Raw genomic sequence first — 20,241 nt, forward strand, 5'->3', positions numbered from 1 at the left:
ATGGTTTTTTACTAGAGGAATCACATAGAGAACATGATGTATTTGTCAAATCTATCTTGACAGAAATTATTCATGCTCAGGAAAAAAACATAAGAAAGGTGATCTCAAACCTAAAACATTAGTATGAGTTGAGAATGTGTTGCTATGACAGAAAAAGTGTTTACTGTCAATTAGTATTTATTAGAGCAGAGCTTGGAGAACATCACTTCCCAGAAAATGGTTTCCACCAGGAAAGATATTTTGGATAGCGGCTATATTTGGACAGCAGAAATGTCTGCGGTCTTGGGTTGTATCTCCCATTTAATATAGATTACATTACAACAGGAGTGATAGACTTACTATAAAGTGACTGACAGCTTCAGTAAGAAGCATTTCAGCATTTCTGAGTTGCAGCTATGATGTTAGTTCTCAGGAGTTATGCTGAAGTTCTGCATTTGCTTGTTCTCAAAGGTGTGTTCCATCAATGAAGTCGAGTGTTAATTTCTTGCATAAAGTCAAGTAATTAGTATCAACTAGCAAGTAAAAACAGTGTAAAGTATAATTAGAACTACCATTTATCTTGAACAGTTTATTGAATTGAGATTTCATAAAGGTTATTATGTCACAAATTCATACAGCATTTAAAGCTTTATTGTATCTATTATCTTTAATCTTTGGTACATTTTAACTGTCACATAAATTGACTAACATTAAAGATTATTGGATTATTATCTCATAATCCTGAGATCCTGATTACTTTATTCTAAAATATTCAAAGTTGTATAATTTTTGCTGTTTCAATTACTTTTGCTTTTTGTTTTGGGCTGCTATGAGAAGGACTAGAAAGTGATGGCAACTTCGTGTTACCATAAAGTGCAATGATTCACCATATTCTCACAACGTGTTAACTCAGGCAAATGCCTCTTGAATCCAGAATACCATGAACTGATGGATTACTTGCTATATATGTATTGTTTAGTGTGCATGGTGTAAGTTGTAAATGTGGAAATAGATTCTAGATCAATACATTTTCTTCTAGAATCCACCTGTTTCTCTGGCAACAAAAATCCCAGCAGAAATAAGACACTGAGGTAAATTCTTTAGCTGGAAACAAAATAGAAGGCCTCTTTTTTTTTTTTTTTTTTTTTTTTAAACTTCAGTTCTTAGTTCTACCGTTGATTTTGTTTTTCACGTTAGTAAAACCCTGCACCTTTAAACCAGGAAATGTGGCTGTTATGGCACTGTGGAGAAAAACAGGAAGAAAAATTTTGGAATGTTTATTTTTTTGACCATCTGAATTACAGTGTCACAGCACTGTTCTGAAGCTTGCTCAGTAGCATATTTTGCTAAGAGCAACTATTTAAATTATAGACCAGAATCTGTTGCTTTATTATCATAATATAATAGATGGGTCAACATGTTACTTTTTTAATGCAGGCAATGGAGCAAAGAGAAGAAGAAATATTTTAATATTATGAAAACCACATTCATTCAGAATAGGAAACAACTGTTTCACCAATTCTATTGAAAATTATTAGGAAGATGAAAATAATGTAAAATTAACAGTAGCAGAACGCTTTATCTATATTTTGTATTATTTTTTGCAAGACTTCCAGTTAAAAAGCAGCACAAATCCTTCTAGTGGCTGCATTTCTTGAAGTTGTAGAGAGAAAGCCTTGAAGCAAAAAAACAGGAAGGCCATCGAAACTCCCATTTGCTGCTGTTTCAACCACACATTTAGCTGAAATCAAAACTGTATCTTTAATAGAATTTAGAGGACAGAAAATAAAATATTAATATTGGTATGGGATACAGCTATGACAGGAATATATATTTTAGAAAACTTCTGCTGAGCAAGTAGTGTTGCAAGAATTATTTTACTAAATCTTCTTTTCTGGCATAACTGTTACATTTCTCATCAATTTCCCTGATTGTTTTGAAAAGGTAAATGACTACCTACCTTTGATGGAAAAAATTACAGTATATACCCACTTCACATTACAGTACTGAGAGAGCCATTTTGACACTAAGTGGTATGAGGATTTTTAAATATAGATATCTGTATAAACACGTACTCCTGTCCTTTCCATCCCCTAAATTGGCAGCATGTTCAAATTTTTCTTCATCTCTCTCAAACGATCCAGATGAATTGCTCTGGTGCAGTACTGTGGTCATAATGTCTGTAGTAATGTCTGCATACAGAAAAGTCTAAAGCCTAAACTTCAGGTGCTTCAGAAGCAGCTTCCTACTTAGGGTTACCTTCCTGCCTTTTTTTATTCTTTTGAAAATACAAATCAATGCATAATTTTAAAACAGATTGTAGAGTGAACAAAAACAGATGACTCACTTTGCTTGAATTGTCTCTGACTAAGTACTCCTGTCCACTGAGTTTGTCAGTGAGATTTGTGCTGTGGTAAAATACTTTTTCAGGACTCAATTTCAACGTTTAAATACTTTTGATTTCATTTGGAACATTTTTTCTCTTTCTACGGGAGAAATAATTTTAGTTATGCCAGATGTTTTTATTACTCTTTTCATTATTCTTTAACCAGAAGCATAATTCTTAGCGCTGTATGAAGCACAACTAGTGCATTTTTTTATCTATAGATGAGAGCAAGAATATTTGCTGTCTTTGTACTGGGGTATGTTAATATTTTGCATTGAAGGATGAGAAGACAAAGGTTGTAGCTAAGTTTCTGAGAAAAGGCAGAATGTGAAATGTTTCAGATTTCTAGAGGGGTTTGGGAAGTGGCTGTAAGTGAGGTCATATTTTTAAATCACCCTTTGTTCTATTTGTGAAGTCCCATCCATCACTCAGTGAACATCTTCAAAGGACAGGTGTAGTGGCATGCTAGCTGCAAGGCTGGAAATGTAAGAAGTAGGCAAACTCTGCAGTGGGAGTTTGTTTACAATTATTGCTAAAGAATAATTAGGTACTTTTTGACTCTTGTCATTTGTCTTGTTAGATAAACTGTACTTTGGAAACAAGCTATCCACTTATAAACTTTCCCAGCTATGTAACTTGGTAAGGTACAGCACTTTGTCAACGCAGGTCCATTAACCCTCTGACTGGTGCTCTTCTCTTGGGTTTGGTTGCAGCACCACACAGAAGCCCCCAGCCCATCACTGCTGCCCCCATCAGCCCTGCCCCTGGATGTATTAAACAACGCTGTTGCTGGATTTAGCACTGTGGAAGAACTTATCCGCTATCTTGAACCGGATCGGTGGCAGCTGGATTTGGAAGATTTGTACAGGCCAACGTGGCAACTTCTTGGGAAAGCATACATTCATGGGAGGAAGTCAAGAGGTAATTCGCTCTTCTGTCCGGCCTTGCAGCTTTCTACTGGTTTGATTTTTTTATAAAGAATTAAGGGTGTTCTTTACCTTGAGGTTTGGTTCCAAGAAAGGAGTACAAACAAAGAGCAGATACCGTTGTTGTTAGCTGTCCTCACCATTGAATTATTTGAAAAAGGATGATAGCTAAACTCAAAATTTAAAGGAATTCAGCAGGATAGGGCAGCAAAGGCGAATTTAAAAAAAAAAAAAAAAAAAAGCACAGTAATTTCTTGTAGGGAACATGGGAGATCTTTATTTCCCTAAAGTAGCAGGGCATCTTGACAGGGTAACATATTTGAAATTTGTGGGTTTCTTTTCTTATGGAGGGCAAAAACAGTATTTTTATTTGAGGTAGGTAATGTCTTACACTTACTGTACCATGTGATTGATTGTTTGTTTCCCTAGAAGTTTTCCAGTCTCTACATGAAATGAATTGAGAACAATTACGTAAATGTTTCTCTTTGATGGCACCTTAGGAAATACCATGCGTCTATGTCTGGGTTGATCACGCAGTTGTCAGCTTCATCAGAAGTAAAGTAGATTGTGTACATTTGTACGTTTATTGATCAGCAATTCCTTTTCTTCCTTCTACATCTGACACTCATGAATTTCCTGCCACATCCCATCCAGTCCAGATGCTACCCACTATTTCATGTTTATGGATAACATGTGGATGGGTAGCGTGAAGGCAATGCCACCTTCCTTGTCCATCACACAGCATGAAAAGGAAAACATGAATATAACTCAACAGACTTCCCTGTTGGTGGACATAAACTAAAAAGTTATCATCTGATCAGCAAGAAAAGGGAGGAAGTAGAACTTTTCATAGCTCAAATATAAGGGTTTGACAGATAATTCTTAGATCAGAGCCCAGAAAACAATATTTGTACCCCGTCCATATTGCTATAGCTGTGCATAGAGCAGCTAAATTATGAGCCAAAAGAGGAGGAAATATCTCTAAAAGCTCTCAGATAGTCATTTAACACTTTCTTAATTAAAGAGATTTAGTATTTGCCAAATGCATGTCATAAGCACACAGTAAGTGGGAGAAAAAGAAAACGCAGGTGTCGGATAACATCTATATAGACAAAAGAAACTCCCTGCAAGACACATCTTAGGAAGAAACTATCAGAGTAAATCTTTTAAAAATTTCTAATTAGATGCTGAAATAGATTTTTTCACTGAATAAACATATCATGGTATTGCCACATTTGTCTTAGAGCCCACCCTCAGACTGCATTACTGAGTCTGTAATATAATAGCCTGAGATGAAAAGTATGTCCACTTGAAATGACACAGGACTATTCAATAGATAGGAAAAGCAAAACCTTTTTCTTCTTTATTATTTTTTCCCATGTTATTCCCATGTTTGCTGTGTTTCGAAACCTTTATGTTTGTCCAAAGTGCATATCCAAAAATTTTTGGTCATATTCAAACTCTTTGATTCATGATTAGATCAGTTTCATTTTTACAGTGTTTCAGTGTAAAAGCTAAATTACTGTCCTGTTTTCATAAACAAGTTATTAAAAGTATATCTTACCATATGTAGATAAATGTCCTCAACTCCTACCTAATAATTTGTATGAAAAGACTATATTTAGACAACCTAAATTCCAGAGAACTTCTGTCTCTGATGTTTTCTCTGGATAAAATGTTTCCAAAAACTTCTAGTCATTAAAGAAGAAACACCAAGTTCAGAACCTTTGATGTCTAAATATAGTTCTAAATTCTTTTATACTATTAAACATGCTTAAAAATAAAATATATTTTGCTGTGCAAAAAAAATTATCCCATCACTTCCCACTGAAATGTAGGTGTAATCATTAGAAATCTGAAATCTCCTTAGGGAGGAAAAAAATAGTCCAAATCAAAGCATAGTCCTTAGCAGTTGTGGTTTTTGTAGAGTTATGAGACTTTTTTTTTTTTTTATACCCCACTTCTTGCTTGAGATTTTGTAATAACTCCTATTGTAAAAGCCTGTAAGAAATTTACATTCCCAGGAACATCTCCAAAGTGCTTAGGAATGAAAACCATTCTGCTGCTATCTGTGCTCACACACAAGTGCCCCAACTGGAATTTAATTTGTTTCATTGACTTTGAGAGCAGTATCCAGCTGGAAAAATGTTTTGGGAAAGAAGTTTCCCTGTGGTACTCAATACATATCCAGAAGATGCCAAAAAATTGCATTGCCAATTGCATAACACAGTTAATTTCAGGCTGCTGTAAACATGGATTAGTTCAGCTATGTGTGCCAGTGTAGGCACACTCTTGAAATAGACTTTACTGTAGGCCTGCCTGCATGTACATTTTTTTTCTTCACTTATTTTTATTTTGGTGCTTCCCATTTCTGCTACTGCAGAGCCTTTCACTCCTCCTAAGCTAGTGCTAGACAAAAGAACCTTGACTGTTGTGTCAAACATGATACATGAGTGGAAGGAGTGTTTAAATGTTCACATTATAACAGGTACTGTAACTCAGTGCACTTGGGAAATCCACATAACCTTTTATTGTGGTTAAGTAAACACTTTTAAGGGAATATATACATTCTCTCATCTAGCTTCATGCCCACAGTGTGTTAAAATAAATTTTGAACAGACAGCTACCCTTTGAAAAAATAACAGCTTCCTTCACACACTTCAAAGAAGTGATTGTATAAGCACTAACTAGATAAATTTGCCACAGACCTTTTAATGAAATTGAATTACATAAGGTAGGGCAAGGGTTCATCGTGAGGTATCATAGCAATATATGTAAGTACATTTTAAAACATGGAAATCAAACATGACATTTGTGCATCTCTCCTGAAGCCTGTTGTAACAGTACAGCACACTGAAAGATATCTGCTAAGAGCTGACTTTGTGTTCTCCGACAGAACCCTCTTAAAATTAATGTCTGCAGGTCTGAAGGGTTGAGTTCAAATTAATTCATTTTTTGTGACAAAATGTGTAACATGCTGCTTATTTTAGTGCATTGCCCTTTTCTCTATAACTACAGCAGGCTGTAGGTATGGAAATTTGTACATTACGCCAAGGGAAATATAGGTTGGATATTAGGAAGAAGTTTTTTACAGAAAGAGTGATAAAGTACTGGAATTGTCTGCCCGGGGAGGTGGTGGAGTCACCGTCCCTGGATGTGTTTAAAGAAAAACTGGACGTGGCACTCAGTGTCATGATTTAGTTGAGGTATTAGGGCTGGGCTGGACTCAATGATCTTAGAGGTCTCTTCCAACCAGGTGATTCTGTGTGTGTGAAATTGATGCATTCTTCTGCTGCTGCCAGAAGGCATGAGGAAATGGAGAAGACGTCACCACACAAGAATCTATCTCCCATTGCTCTGTGGGCCTGCTGAAAGAGATGTCAGTGCCCAGTTTCCACTTTCAATATCTCATGGTGAAGGGCTAAGCAGCACATAAGCTTAGCTCCTTCAAATTCACTGCACCAAGTACATCAGTCTCTGCAGAAACAATCTTCCAGTAGAAAGTATTAGCAGAACTAACACTTTCACAGTATGCTTCAGGCATTTTATCCTCATTCAGGCAGCTCACTTATTATATGTTTGAAAACGTAACAGAAGAAAGGAGTACTCTATTCCTGTCCACAGTCCTTGATTAATGGAGGTAGACACATCCACCTTTTCAGTGACTCAGCCTAGAGCTATTAGCTGATCAAAAGGGCTTAAGTAATTTCTGATTTCTCACAGTGAATCTCTTCCCTGGAAGTTTTGTCTCTCTTTTCCTCTGCTCCCTTCTCAACTTTCTCCAAGGAATGCTCTTGCAGTGTGGGAGGGAGGCTGGTGTCCTATCAGTAACTTTATTAGCGTTATTACACACTCCTCCCTCTTAAAATTCGGTTTGTTTATTTAGGAGCCTATGTTAACCTGATAGTGATGGAATGAAGTGCCCCAGCTTGGCATTCACTGTGAGTGCAAGCAGAAAAAAGGCTTCAGTGTGTTTAACTGACCTTTCACAACAATAAATCCTTACTTATGGATGCCAGTATATGAATATGGCCTGCAAAAGAAATATTTGAAGGAACATGGATTGAAATTTCTTCCCAAAGATATGCTCCTGGGGGAGTACCAGTGAGCATTTCTGCTAAAGAAATTCAGCTTCTAATTTTTTTTATGTCTTATGTGCTTAAATAGAATTAGGAAGAATTATCTTGTCTTGATGGGCTGAAGTTCTCCTTGATAACCTCTTGAGTCCCTTTATGCAGTAGAAAGGAAAAAAAGGAATTTCTCTAGAGGGTGATTCAAATCAGAAACTTATTTTAGCTTGATTGTATATATTTTTATTTATGAATGGATGACATTAAAGTATTTTTTAAGCAATGTTAATGCACTGGGTCTCTTTCCCCAGTTTCTTTCCCCCTTTTTTTTCTTGATTTAGCTTAAAACCGATTGATTAAAGGTCTTTGTCATTTTGTTCAGGGTCTCTGTTTCACTCTTCGAAATAGCCACATTATCACAGGGTTTTCTTTTTCTCCTTATCTTTTTGTTTCTTAGTAGAGACAATAGTATCCCTCTGGACTGGATATCACTTCTGTTCTTTAATGGTAGGTGTGGAGAAAAACAGTTCAGACAAAAGATCCTAGATCATGATCATTATAGTCTGACTTTTTTGAAATAAATTCAATTTACATTGCTTCTCACTTTTTTCCCTAGTCTTATTCCTTTTTTCCCAATTTTAACCACCTCTTTCAAGGCTTTTTGCTCTTGACCATGCAGCTGAGATGAACATAAAGGAGCTTGTCCTCTTTCTTATCTTCTGAACTTGCTGTTCTACCATTGGCATAGCGAAACCTTAGTGTTATACAGTGGAACCAGTTTATAGGGAAACTGGTGCCAAATATTAATATCTTAAACTTGCTCTTCAAGTTAGTTGCTTACAAGGAGGAACTTTTATTTAAGACACATCAAGAGAAAATGAAACCTAGAGAAACAACAGAAATTCATATATATGCTGCTATGAAGAGGGAGGAAAAAATGGAGTCTAGTAATATTTATATTGATATACACTCTCGTGCACTTACGTATTCTGTGCAGAATTCCCTGATGATGACAAGTTCTTGAAGTTCTTAGTCCATAAAAGCGACTTCTGCTTAGATATGAATGGTTTTATTCTTTTTTATAATTACAATACCCCGGCAAGGAAGCAATAGTTGAAATTTTAACAAGGAAGAAGTCTGAATGCTTTATTGCAAGTGAATTTAAAATGTCTTTGAAATTTTGCAGGATTCCTAATTGCTCTGTGTGTGTTTCTCCAATCCAAAACAGCTGTAGAATAGCAACACCGGAGCTAAGAGTATTAGTGTGAACAAAGTGACAAAGGGTTTGTTTGATACCACATGTACTGGAACATAGTAGCCAAATCTTGCTTTAATTTGAACCAACGTTGCTATTAAATAATTGGTGAATATCACTACATAGCGATCATTTAAGTTTCATATCATTCATGGATCTGCCGTATTATATTTTTGTGCTGAACCTGCACAAAAGTGAACCTTCCCCATGGGTCGCACACCACTGAAGTAGATTTGCCCCAGATGAACTTGGATTGCAGAGGAGGAAAGCGCTGTGTTCCCTGTGTCTTTGCAGTGGTGGATCTGAACCTCCTGAAGGAGGAGGCGCGGCTGTACAGCTGCACCCCGCGCAACTTCTCGGTGTCCCTGCGGGAGGAGCTGAAGAGAACAGACACCATCTTCTGGCCACTGTGCCTGCTGGTGAAACGGTGTGGTGGGAACTGTGCCTGCTGTCAGCAGAGCTGCAATGAGTGCCAGTGTGTGCCAACCAAAGTCACCAAAAAATACCATGAGGTATGCACCAGTTTTACATTTGCATGCTTGGAAATACTGAAAGCCAATCAAGGCATTTATTTTTAATAAAGTGAATGCACCAATATTAATATTTTAATATTTTATGTATTGCACTTTTAGTAAATTTTTTTAGCCTTTTTAATTAGGTATTACATTGAAAAAAAAGTAAAATTTTTCTTGCTAATATACTTCTCTGTGCAACTATTAATTAAATTCTGAGGTATTTACTGGTTCATTTCAGACACATCACAACCATACCTTTTGTTCTTCTTTCTCTAGTGGTAGATATCAGCTTTATGAAGAAACAAATATTTGTTCTTTCCATTGCTATAAATTGATGGCTAAAATTATTTATTATAGAATTATCTAATTGGGTTAGCTCTACTATTTGTTCTTAAGTGGAAATCTGAAACTGCAAGACTCTTCTTTGACAAAGCAACGTGATCTAATCATGTTCAACATGATTTTATCAGTTTTTTAAATGGCTTGAGGTAAAAGCAAAATGAGTAACGAGTGGGTGGAATTACTGAAGAAATTCAGTTTTAATATGCTTCCTGTCATACAGTGGGTTTCCAGTGCAATCTATCTCATATCTAGGCATGTGATGAAGCACTTGCTGTTTTCCTGACGCTTGGCTTCTTCTCCTTCAGGTTCTTCAGCTGAAGCCAAGGATTGGTGTCCGAGGATTGCATAAATCGTTGACAGATGTACCCTTGGAACACCACGAGGAGTGTGACTGTGTGTGCAAAGGGAATACTGAAGGATAAACATGATTTAATTGTGCTGTTTTCTTTCAAAGCACATTCAATCAATGGCTGATTCTATTATGGGGCTTGTGCATTATCTCCTTCTGTAATCTCAGTTGTTTGCTTTGGGGATCTTCCGTCTTGAAGATTTACAGTGAGCTCTAAAAAGAGGAGAAGCGAAACTGGGATTATATGTTGTGTGACAGCTGTTTGGAGGCCCAGTGAAAGGATGGGAGAAAGGCATCAATGAGGGATTTAAAATATATGTATTGTTGTTGTTCCCCACAATTTTCTTGGCAATACATGGATTTATAATTTAGGAGTAAAAAATAGATTTAGAAGGCTGACATCATGGAGACTTGATCCTGCTGGCTGTCTCATTTCTACAGCTCGAGTACATCTGGCCTCTGGTTGAAAACACCTGAAATCATTCTGTGTTCAGCTACTCCTACGTACTCTAAATCAAAGCATTCTCTGTTGTATAAACTTGGGTTAAAACAGACTGTCTTTTTCCGAATTAAATTTAATTTGTCTAATGCTGGTAGGAAGGACTGGATTTTTCCATATGCTCTGGTAAAGCTCCTGCCTTTTAGAAGGAAGACTGGACAATAACGTGAGCTAAGGAAGCAAACATTGAAAAGAACAGCGCCTTTATTCTTACTACTATGGCTGATGATTTTTTTTGTGTGTTTGTTATTTTTTATCGTGTACATTTTTATACTCGCCTTTTGACAATATAACTATTTGCTTTTCTAAACTTGTTAAATATATCTATTTTTACCAAAGGTATTTAATATTCCTTTTTTTTTATTACAATCTAGATCAACTATTGTTTAGTTTTGTGAGACTTTAAAGCCAGATTTATACAGTTGGAGGAACAGAGATGTGGTTACAGTGGGAAAGAAGTGTGATCTCTTTGCAGTTTGTTTCTACAAAGTGAAAAGTACACTCTTTTACCTGGATGCACAGTAATAACAGAGAGAGATGTGTGGATGAAGCTCTAAGCTTGCTAGCTCCATGAAACTGAAAATATGAGAGACAGAGGTTACTATACTGGTTTCAGAAGCTGACTTTAAAAATTCCCTCTCTCCATATTGGCCTTTGTTCAGGTAGAAAAGAAATGAGCATAGATAGATACATTCTGGCTTAACTCTTTAATTTCTGCAAAGGAGAATGACCTATAAGGTAAGAAGAGAAACCAGTGGCTTGCAGCCATCATGGTCCATCATGATCATGGGAGGGCAGCCTTGTCAATGGTGAAGTGTCCGGTTTTCCATTGACAGAAATAACTGTTTAAGTACTGTTCACTCACAGGAATGTAACACTCTGCGGTGCAGTTTGATGAACTCTATGGTATTGTTCTTCTGTATGTTATATTCTTTAACCAACACACTTATCCCACCCTATGCAAATTGAAATGGAAACAGTAAAGTATTTTGCTTGTAAAATGCTTTAACATTATGCCTAGTTTATTTTTTTGACTATTGGATTTTCAGATTGTAATGAATCACAAAATAAAGTAATAATGCTAATTTTGGGAGAACAAATGTTTCAGTGTGATTGCATATTTGTAGCTGTCAATATACAATTTAATGGGAAAAGTTAGATGGTGATTTTCTCCTTACCATTTTGAAAGTCAGCTCTGAAAACAAGCCTTCTGTCGCCAAGACTTCCACTTGCTTTAGTAATTCTGCATTATTGTAAATTCACAAGAAGAAAAAGGAAAGGAATTAATGTATAAATATTCAAAATGTTCAAGATCGTGTGGATGTGAAGCCATCAGATTGAAATAACATCTTCTGTGGTTGTTTCCACAGTGAAAACGAGTTCTGATGAAAATTTGGGGTTTTTGCAAGTTGGTATTACTTTCTGGTACCAGTTCTGGAACGTACTCAGGTGGCTTCTTATTTTGTCCCCACCCTCAAACTCCTACTCAATAAGATAAATTTCTGGTGTAAATGTGGCATATAATTGTCTAGTCTGAATATCTATTAACCCTGTATCAGAATACAAAATTATGTCACATAAGAAACCTGGTTTACTTTAGTTTTGAGTCTTTGACCAGAAGTGTTTTGCAGGGAATTTGGGGATGTTTTTGCATTGATGTTATCCTTTTTTTTTTTTTTCTTTGATTTAAAGAGTTTTTGAACAGCAAGTCAAGGTAAACACAGAAATCATAGTCTCTGGCATCATAATTCAGAAGAATCAAAAAATGTAATTCCATTACAGAAGATTCTGCCATAGGAAATGCAGAAAGTCCTCTCTGTAGACTTCCTATGAGAAGAAGGCTGGTCATCAGTTTTGGAGGTATTTTGGTGGCAGCAGAGTAATGGGGAGTTTCTAGAACCATGTAGGATATGGAGAGTAATGTTTTTCAACTGTCACAAGTATTTTTTGTTTTTCTATTGCCCCTCTCTGGCTCACTTTCTTCCTTGCCAATTTCTTGAACCAGTTTCCTTCCCAACTGCTTGGTACGGACTCGCTATTGACTTGCTATGGACTATCTGAGCTCCTTACCCCTTTGCTCCTTGTATCGCCTTCACAGGGCTGTCTCTGTTGTCTGACCCAAAATCAGCACCTCTTCTTTTTGCCACCCTCTTGCCGAGCATCACTGAGCTCTGTACCTCCCCCTCAGCTCCATGATCAGGCTTTGTCTTCTCACTACTTCTGCCAGGACTTCATTTTTCCACCTCTCCTCAGACATTCAGGGGATTTGACACTCCACCTCCTCCCTAGCTGGAAGGGTCTGGACAGGCTCATTTCTGCTACAGGAGGGGCTGCGGGGAAGGCACCAGCTGAGGGGAGCGCTGAAGGGTGCAGTTCTGCTTGGTGCTGCATCCTGGGTCCTGCCAGGCAGAGCAGCTGCCCCTTGCCGTGGGTGACTTCTAAGCAAAAGGTGTGATAAAAACTGACTGAAGATACTAATAATGAATCACTAACAAGCAGCTAACAATGCCTTTCACAGCTACAGGCAATGGCAGCTGAATGCCTAGGATGTGTGGAAAAAAATTGACAAAAGTGGGTAGTAAGCCTGTGATTTTCTGATGTGGATTAGAAGTTGCAAGTTTTGATTTTACATCTTTGTGGAGATTTTTTTAAATGTTGCTATATTAAGCCATGAATTCTTGAATTGCATTAATGTAAGCATCAGTGTTTGGCAATAATGGCTGTTTCTAATGGGTCTAAACAGTGGAAACAGCCAAGTAGAATAAAGTAGCTCCTGTAAACAGACAAAATCCAAATAGCATAGTCTAGATTTTGTAGGTTTTATCCTATGCCCAATAAATGTCTTCAGTCAAAAGTAATTGTTCCCCCAGAGGAATAGATGGGGGAGCTGACGACTGATGTTAAGTCTTGTTTTTATGGATTCTGTAGATACTCACATTCCTAGAACCCTCCTGTCAGCTATGGCCAGCATGGGAGTCATGTGGAGAAGCACCAAATCTTAACTCACCAAGGACATTAACTCCAGATCTCTTGGCTCTTAAAAGAGTTTCAGTGTTTTTGCTCTATGTCTGCCTGATTGAACAGCAGCCTTGTTATAGCTGCTTATCAGCAGAAGAGGAGAAAAAAATGTGGATGATACAACAGAGTATGTGGAGAAAAAAAAGATAGAGAGAAACACAAAGATTTGTTTTTTATTAGCTAGTGCATCAGCTAATGCAAGCTGTTATCTGATTTCCTTTCTAACAAAGAACTGTGTTGAAATTCTTAAAAAATTGCAATTCAGATGCTAGCTGCTTAAATAGTCTTCTTTTGATTAATCAAACTCTGAAAATAAAAATTCTAAACATTTACTTTCTGTTTGACTTCTGAGGATACAATAATAGTGCTACTGTTCAAAGCTCTGTCATGAAACCTCTTGCAGAAATGCTAAAGAATCATGGTTGCAAGATTCCTGTTCAAACCAGATGCTAAAGCTAAGTAGACCAACTTTTCTGACTCTGTAATATGATATTTAAATTACTTTCAGCAAGATTGCTCTTGATATCATTTTTGCATGGGATGCTTTATCAATTTGCATGAAAGTCCTTTGATGCACCTTCTAAACCCAAGAACAGTGATTTTGTTTGTCTGCCAAAATCACAGTGTAAAAATATGGCTGCTTATTTCAGCATAAATTGGACAAACTTTTTGAAGAAGACAGTTTGCCTGCTGCCTCACTGGAATTCTTCTAAACTGTTGAAAGAAAGGTAAGTTTACAGCTCAGTCATGGGAGAAAGATGACAGCTTTTTTTTGCAATTTTGATAGTACATAAGCTGTATTCCTGCTCTGAATCTTGCTCTGTTTTAGCCTTCGTTGAGCTGGTCTGTTTTCATCAAGTACAGAGGCAAAGTCTGGCCCTCCCAGCTGAGGCAGCTCTGTTAGGTGCTTAAGGTTCATCAACAGGAATACTTCATACACAGGCCTGTTTTTTGAACAAAACATTGCTTTCTCAAAGAGTCTTAAGGAGTTTTGAGGCTGGAATGGCTTTCCATATAGCCGATTTGGCCAGCTTTTTTTGCCTAATAAAGACAGAAGTGCCAGTTTGTCTCAAGCCTTTATTGCCGCCTTCTGATTTTGCTTCACTAAAGACAGATCCGAGCCAACTTGGATCTGTTGTCTCTCCTGTTAAGGGTGAGTGATAAACCACATCTCAGTAGACTTGCTTTCCTTTCAATGTGCAGAATCACAGTAAATTAGCAAGGTTGGGAAGAAAAACTTATTTATCTGTCTTTGTCCTGCTTCACACATATCTGTGGTGTGGGCCTTGTCTGAGTCAGTAGCTGAAACTTATTTTAAGAGTGAAGGCCATAATGTTTAGGGTTATTTTTTTGAAAAAAAGCATCACACAGCAATCAAAACAATTAGCAACTCTGAGACTTAAAAGATAGTAAAATTAACTTCACTACTTTGTTCAAAAGGCTTCATTTAGAGACTGACAAGAAGAAAATGCTTAAACTTTGATTTCATTCTTTTAGAGGTTTTCCACAATTTCAGAAGAGAGGGTACTTTTCACCCTTATGAATAGATTTTTAATTCCGTATTCTTTTGTGATAAATTGAGTGATTACCCTCAAAAACAGTTAACACATAAGTCTCTATTTCCTTGGGTTTTAAAAGGCTGGACCCCCTGATTCTTTAAGCCTTCAGGGTGACATCTCTTTTCTTGTGACTAATATACTTTTCAGTGAGGAGAAATCTGTGTCCTGTGTACCATGTACCATCTTTGTGCTTGAAAGCTAAGCAGACTTTTGGTATACTTGCAGAGAAGAGGAGCCAGGCAGGAATTGGCTTTTTTGGTACCTTCACAAAATTGAAAACTCATAGCAGACTAACTGAAGGGTGTATGGAATTCAAATAAGCAAAATTCCACCACTGTTCTTCAGAAAGGATATACCCCACATGCAAAGCCTCAAAAATTAGTCTGTTTGACTCACTTTAGTTACTTTTCAGGTCTCATGTTGAAGGTAGGTGCTGAAAGACAAAGCATATCTGAGCTATCAAAAGCTTTTTCATCTAGAGCCTTAAGCAACTAACTGTAACAACAATCTTACTCTGTGTTATACTGTGTGGTTAAATCTTGGCGATTAAGCACAAATTTCTGATGCAGTCAGAAACAGTCTCCTCTTGGCTGGGGAGCAAGGTGAGAGGGCATCCTTTCCTGACAATTTTATGACATCTGGCTCTTTGGGAAGCAGTCTGTACATCCATACATATGTGTGTGTGTATATATATATATATGTATATATATATATGTAAGATATGGTTTGCATGTGGTCCTTGGTGATGGGCTGACTTCCACTTAGAAAGCTGGTTACTGATTATGAAGAATTAGGAGTCTGTGAATAAGAAAACAAGTGAAAGGACTGTGTTGCCTTAGACCAAGTGCTCATCTAGTTCAGCGTTCTTGTCTCTATTCGTGGTGATTGTTGAAGAAAGTATGCAAGTATGCTATGCTTTCCAAATTCCATAAATCAGCAATTTAGGATTCCTTTAGCCAAAGTTTGAATTACAGCCCATAACAACCCCAGGAGGAGCTGTAAAACACAGCCCATTTAAAGAAATGAATGTGTCTTCTGCATTATGTGATCACAGAGTGCTGAAATTCAGCACAGGTTCTGCCTCACAGAAAATGGTTATCATAAGTGTCTTAAACTTGATTTCCTTTGCCACACCTGAGCTGAACACGTTCAGAAGGAACAGATCTGCTGTCTCTCTATCAAAAAGGCAGTGGGATCTTGAAGTAACTCTTTTACATAGGAGATGCAACATAATTGCATGCACTGTGAAGTGTTCAATAAAAGCAACAAAACTGTCATACACATTAATTAGTTTCAGGAAGGATAGAAAAAAGTTACTAAATGTTCTTTTACAAAGCATTTTTGTATATATATTTCCTACTGTACATTTCATTGTACCCATGTGATCACTCAGGTTGAACAATCTTCTTTCATGCATTTAGCATATTCTTTTTTTTTTCCCCATAGCTTTCTGATAAATTAAAATATTAGCATTTTTTTTTAGTGCTGATGTTTTCACTATTCATAAAAATAGTTCAAGGGTCATTAGAGCGTCCAGTCCTGTTCAGCATCTTCATCGATGCAGTGGGTGTTGGGGCAGAGTGAGTGCACCCTCAGCAAATCTGTAGATGACTCCTAACTGAGAAGAGTGAGTGATGCACCAGAGGGTTGTGCTGCTGTGCAGAGGGCCTTTGACAGGCTGGAGAAGGGGACTACAGGAACCCCATGAAGTTCAGCAAAGTGAAGCGCAAAGTCCTGCATCTGAAGAGGAACAGCCCTAGGCACCAATATATGCTGGGGACCACCCAGCTGGAAAGCTGCCTTGAAGAAAAGGATCTGGAGGTTCTTCCTGGTGGACACCAAGCTGAACATGAGCCACAAATGTGCACCTGTGGCAAAGAAGGCTAATGGTGTCCTGGGCTGCATTAGGAAGATGTTGCCAGCAGGGTAAGGGAGCCAAGCCTTGCTCTCTACTCAGCACAGCTGAGGGCACACCTGGAGTGCTGTGTCCGGTTCTGGGCTCCCCAGTACAAGAGAGACATGGACATACTGGGGAGAGGGCAGCAAAAGTCCACTAAGACAACAAGGGACTGGAGAACTTCTTGTATGAAAAAAGGCTAAGAGAGGTGTGAATGTACAGCCTGAAAAGGAAAAGGCTTGAGGGCGATCTCATCAATCTATACAAATACCTGAAAGGAAAGTGAAAGAGTATGGAGCCAGGTCCTCTTCAGTGTTGCCTTGTGATTGACAGGACCAGAGGCAATGGACACAAACTGAAAAGCAGGAGTTTCCCTCTGAACATCAGGAAAGACTTTCTCACTGTGAGGGTGATAAAGCACTGGCAGAGTTTTCACAAAGAGATTTTGGGAGTCTCCCTGCTTGTGGATATTCAAAAGCTACCTGGACATGTATGTGGCCAACTGGCTGTAGGTGGACCAGTTTGAGCAAAGGACTGGAACCACCTGATTTCCAGGGATCCCTTCCAACCTCAGCCTTTCTGTGTGTAGCACATATACAATTTCCACAAACATTAAATCTTCTGAACACTGAGATATTCAACTCACCACAGAACTAAGAATTAATAAGCAGAGAGTCAAGTGTTTTCTTATGCTATAAAGGGTATACCTAGGCATCAAATTGCCTTGTAATGTTTATGATCTGATAAATTCTTCAGTTTCTCCCAGAAAAAGCTTCTAAAGGTTTATATCTGCTTTGTTAATCATTGCTTTCAAGATAAAAACTGAAGATAAGGATGTGAAATAATAGTACTTTAAGTGATAGGAAATGGCCAATATATCTAGGCCAATATCCTGTGTGAAATCACACCTTTATTTTTCAAGTAAGATCAAGTTTCTTGTATAAGCAATAGCCTTTGAACTCCTACCAAATTTCTTACTTAACAGTTCTGTGTTTTGGTTTTGCTCTATGTAGCACATGAGAACACACATGTTTTCCCCTTGTACTTGGTAGCAGTACTTTGCCCTGACAGAAGGTACCTCACAGGAGCAAATAGAGACTGTGAGTTTCTGGTCATTTGGGAAATGACATCAGAGTAATTTTATGGCCTGTTGTCCAGGGACAGCACTGCCAGGAATGGTGCCACACAGGATGATGATAATCATCAGCTCACAGATCGGCCACTATGTAAATACCCACAGGATGCACGGCTGGGGACTAGTACCCCTGGGAGCCAACCGTGGGAAGGATGCACTTCTTCAAAGTTGAATTCTCCTTGATTTTATTTGAGAGAATATGCAAAGTCAGATGACATCATCCAAGCCTTCCTGGAAGAGGAAAGAAATTGAAGAGCTAGTTAAACTATCCTAATACTTAAAAATTCTTTTTGCCCCATGGGAATGTGAAAAAACAGTAGAGCTTTAAAGCAATATCTCAGTTCCCCTTGCCCATGTTCAAGGTGGCATTTAGATCAGTAAATACAGAATTCTTTCCAGCATGAAAGCAGTGAACAATGTTCTCTATATAAATAATTTACTCTATAAAAGTACCTGAATTAACATATCACTGCTATGCTAACCACAACCAGCCATGTCAAAGCACTTTGTGTAGTGGGTTAAAATTGTTGCCTTAACACAGTTAAGCACAACAGTAGCACAGCTCACAACATTTTTAAGCAATCTTTATTGATTTTAGAATTATGGCTACCCTTGCAGAATCCTCAGAGGTCACTTTGAGTGATGGCTGCATTAAAAAACTTCTTTGTGATTTTTGGGACAGTTTTAAACTGTGAGGTCATGACAGCAATCTTATTTAAATGTAAGAGAAGAGGTCAGGTACAGATTTATTTCTAAGTTTCAGAAAGTTGACTTGAGACACCATTCCCTGTTTGCAGAAAGAGGATTCCAGTTCCTGAGCTAGGATTGGTTTGCCTCTTAAAACTCAAATTTTCTTCCCTCTCATACAAAAGTGTAACAAGATAAAAAGAGAAATCTTGTCATCTAATATTTAACTTTATTTGCTTCCATAAATTCTTTTTGTGTACATCCTTCTGCATTGAAAGCAGTGCATCAGGACTGCCTGATCTTGAGCTCATATTTTTCCTGCCTGCTACCTGTGCTAATGGGCCTCAGAAAGTAGAAAGAGTCTTTTTTGGGTGTTGAGAGCCAATGGGCTGTAGGGTTTGACTTTATCACTGCCTTTGAAAATCTCCCCTTCGAGCAAAAGAAAAATGGCATCAGAAACTAATGTTTGAAAAGGGACTGGGGTGTAGGAAGACTAAAGAAACTAAGTACAAGGCAAAGGATGGTGTTTACATAGAAAACTGGTCGTGTTTGGGAACTGGTGGTGTGCATTGTTTGAGGAGCTCTGAAGGAATAGAGTGTGTGTCTCCACTGCCAGAAGGTGAGTTGTGTTTTACAAGGCAGCTCTGAGTCTGCCTGGAAGCATAGGATGACAAAACCAAGCATTTTAGAGACCTGTTAATAGGCACCTTGACTCTGGCAGGCTGAAGGGATGTCACTGGTGCCTATGTAAAAGTCTTCTCCAAGGCCACAAAGGCAGGAGCACTCCTGACTGGCTTTGCAAGGGTGTGCCATCAGGGACAGAAACCATCTAGGCAGAGGGTATGCTGTACTGGGAGAGATCTGCCATGCCTTCACACCTGGGTACCAAATTTGCTGTTCTGGGTGATGTTTCTTTGGATGTGCTGTGAGGTATGGCTTTTCTCAGGCTATAGAACAAAACTCATCTCCCAAGGTCCTGTCTGGTTGTCATTTTTTGTCAAGTCATAAAAGACAAAAGTTTTGTCAGAATTTTTTCCTATCTTTGTCTTTCCACTGACTACTTTGCTCTCCTTGCCATTCTGCCATAAGAGTATGTCATTGGTTTGAGCTGCAGTTCCCAAATGCTCAGCTGTTCCTATTTCATGTTGTGCTTTGCCTATTTTCTGCAAAGCATAGAGGGAAACATTGCAAGGAGGAGCTGGAATTTGGAGAAGTTTTTTGCTGTTCACTGAACAGCCATTGAGGACTGTAACGGCAAGAGCTGGTTGTGGTTGCATGTGGCTGAGGAAGACTTCAGGAGGCAGAGAATTTGATTAAAACATTCAATATGCATAAAAATCTAGGATCAGGCCTATACTTAAAGTTTACTATGACTGAGTAACTTACTAATATTTAGTTCTAAACAGAAAAAAAGAAATGTTTAAATATATTGGCTGTTTCCTAATTATTTGGGCATGTAATCTTTGGCTTCAGTCTGTTACCATTTAATTCAGCAAATCCTAAACCTTTGCAGCTGCAATGAGCTGCTGCAATTTCTATTTAAGTGACATGAGTACTTTGAGACTCAAGTCTAGAAAGTGGGAAATTAATTTTATAAAACTAGCTTGGATACATCTCTTAGAAA

General features: G+C 37.9%; 1 protein-coding gene across 1 annotated transcript in view; it reads left to right on the forward strand.

Moving 5' to 3' along the window:
• The window catches only part of PDGFC (platelet derived growth factor C), a 121,721-nt gene extending 110,300 nt beyond the window's left edge, over window positions 1-11,421 (forward strand). Inside the window, exons 4-6 of the mRNA XM_066186079.1 lie at window positions 3,079-3,286; window positions 8,911-9,128; window positions 9,779-11,421. Coding sequence (XP_066042176.1) covers window positions 3,079-3,286; window positions 8,911-9,128; window positions 9,779-9,895 — 543 coding nt within the window. The 3' untranslated portion in view covers window positions 9,896-11,421. The remainder of the gene's footprint in view (window positions 1-3,078; window positions 3,287-8,910; window positions 9,129-9,778) is intronic.
• Window positions 11,422-20,241: the final 8,820 nt, after the last annotated feature.

The sequence above is a fragment of the Chamaea fasciata genome, unplaced genomic scaffold (assembly GCF_029207755.1).
Source record: "Chamaea fasciata isolate MVZ Bird 193981 ecotype frontalis unplaced genomic scaffold, bChaFas1.0.hap1 SCAF_6, whole genome shotgun sequence".
NCBI lineage: Eukaryota > Metazoa > Chordata > Aves > Passeriformes > Sylviidae > Chamaea > Chamaea fasciata.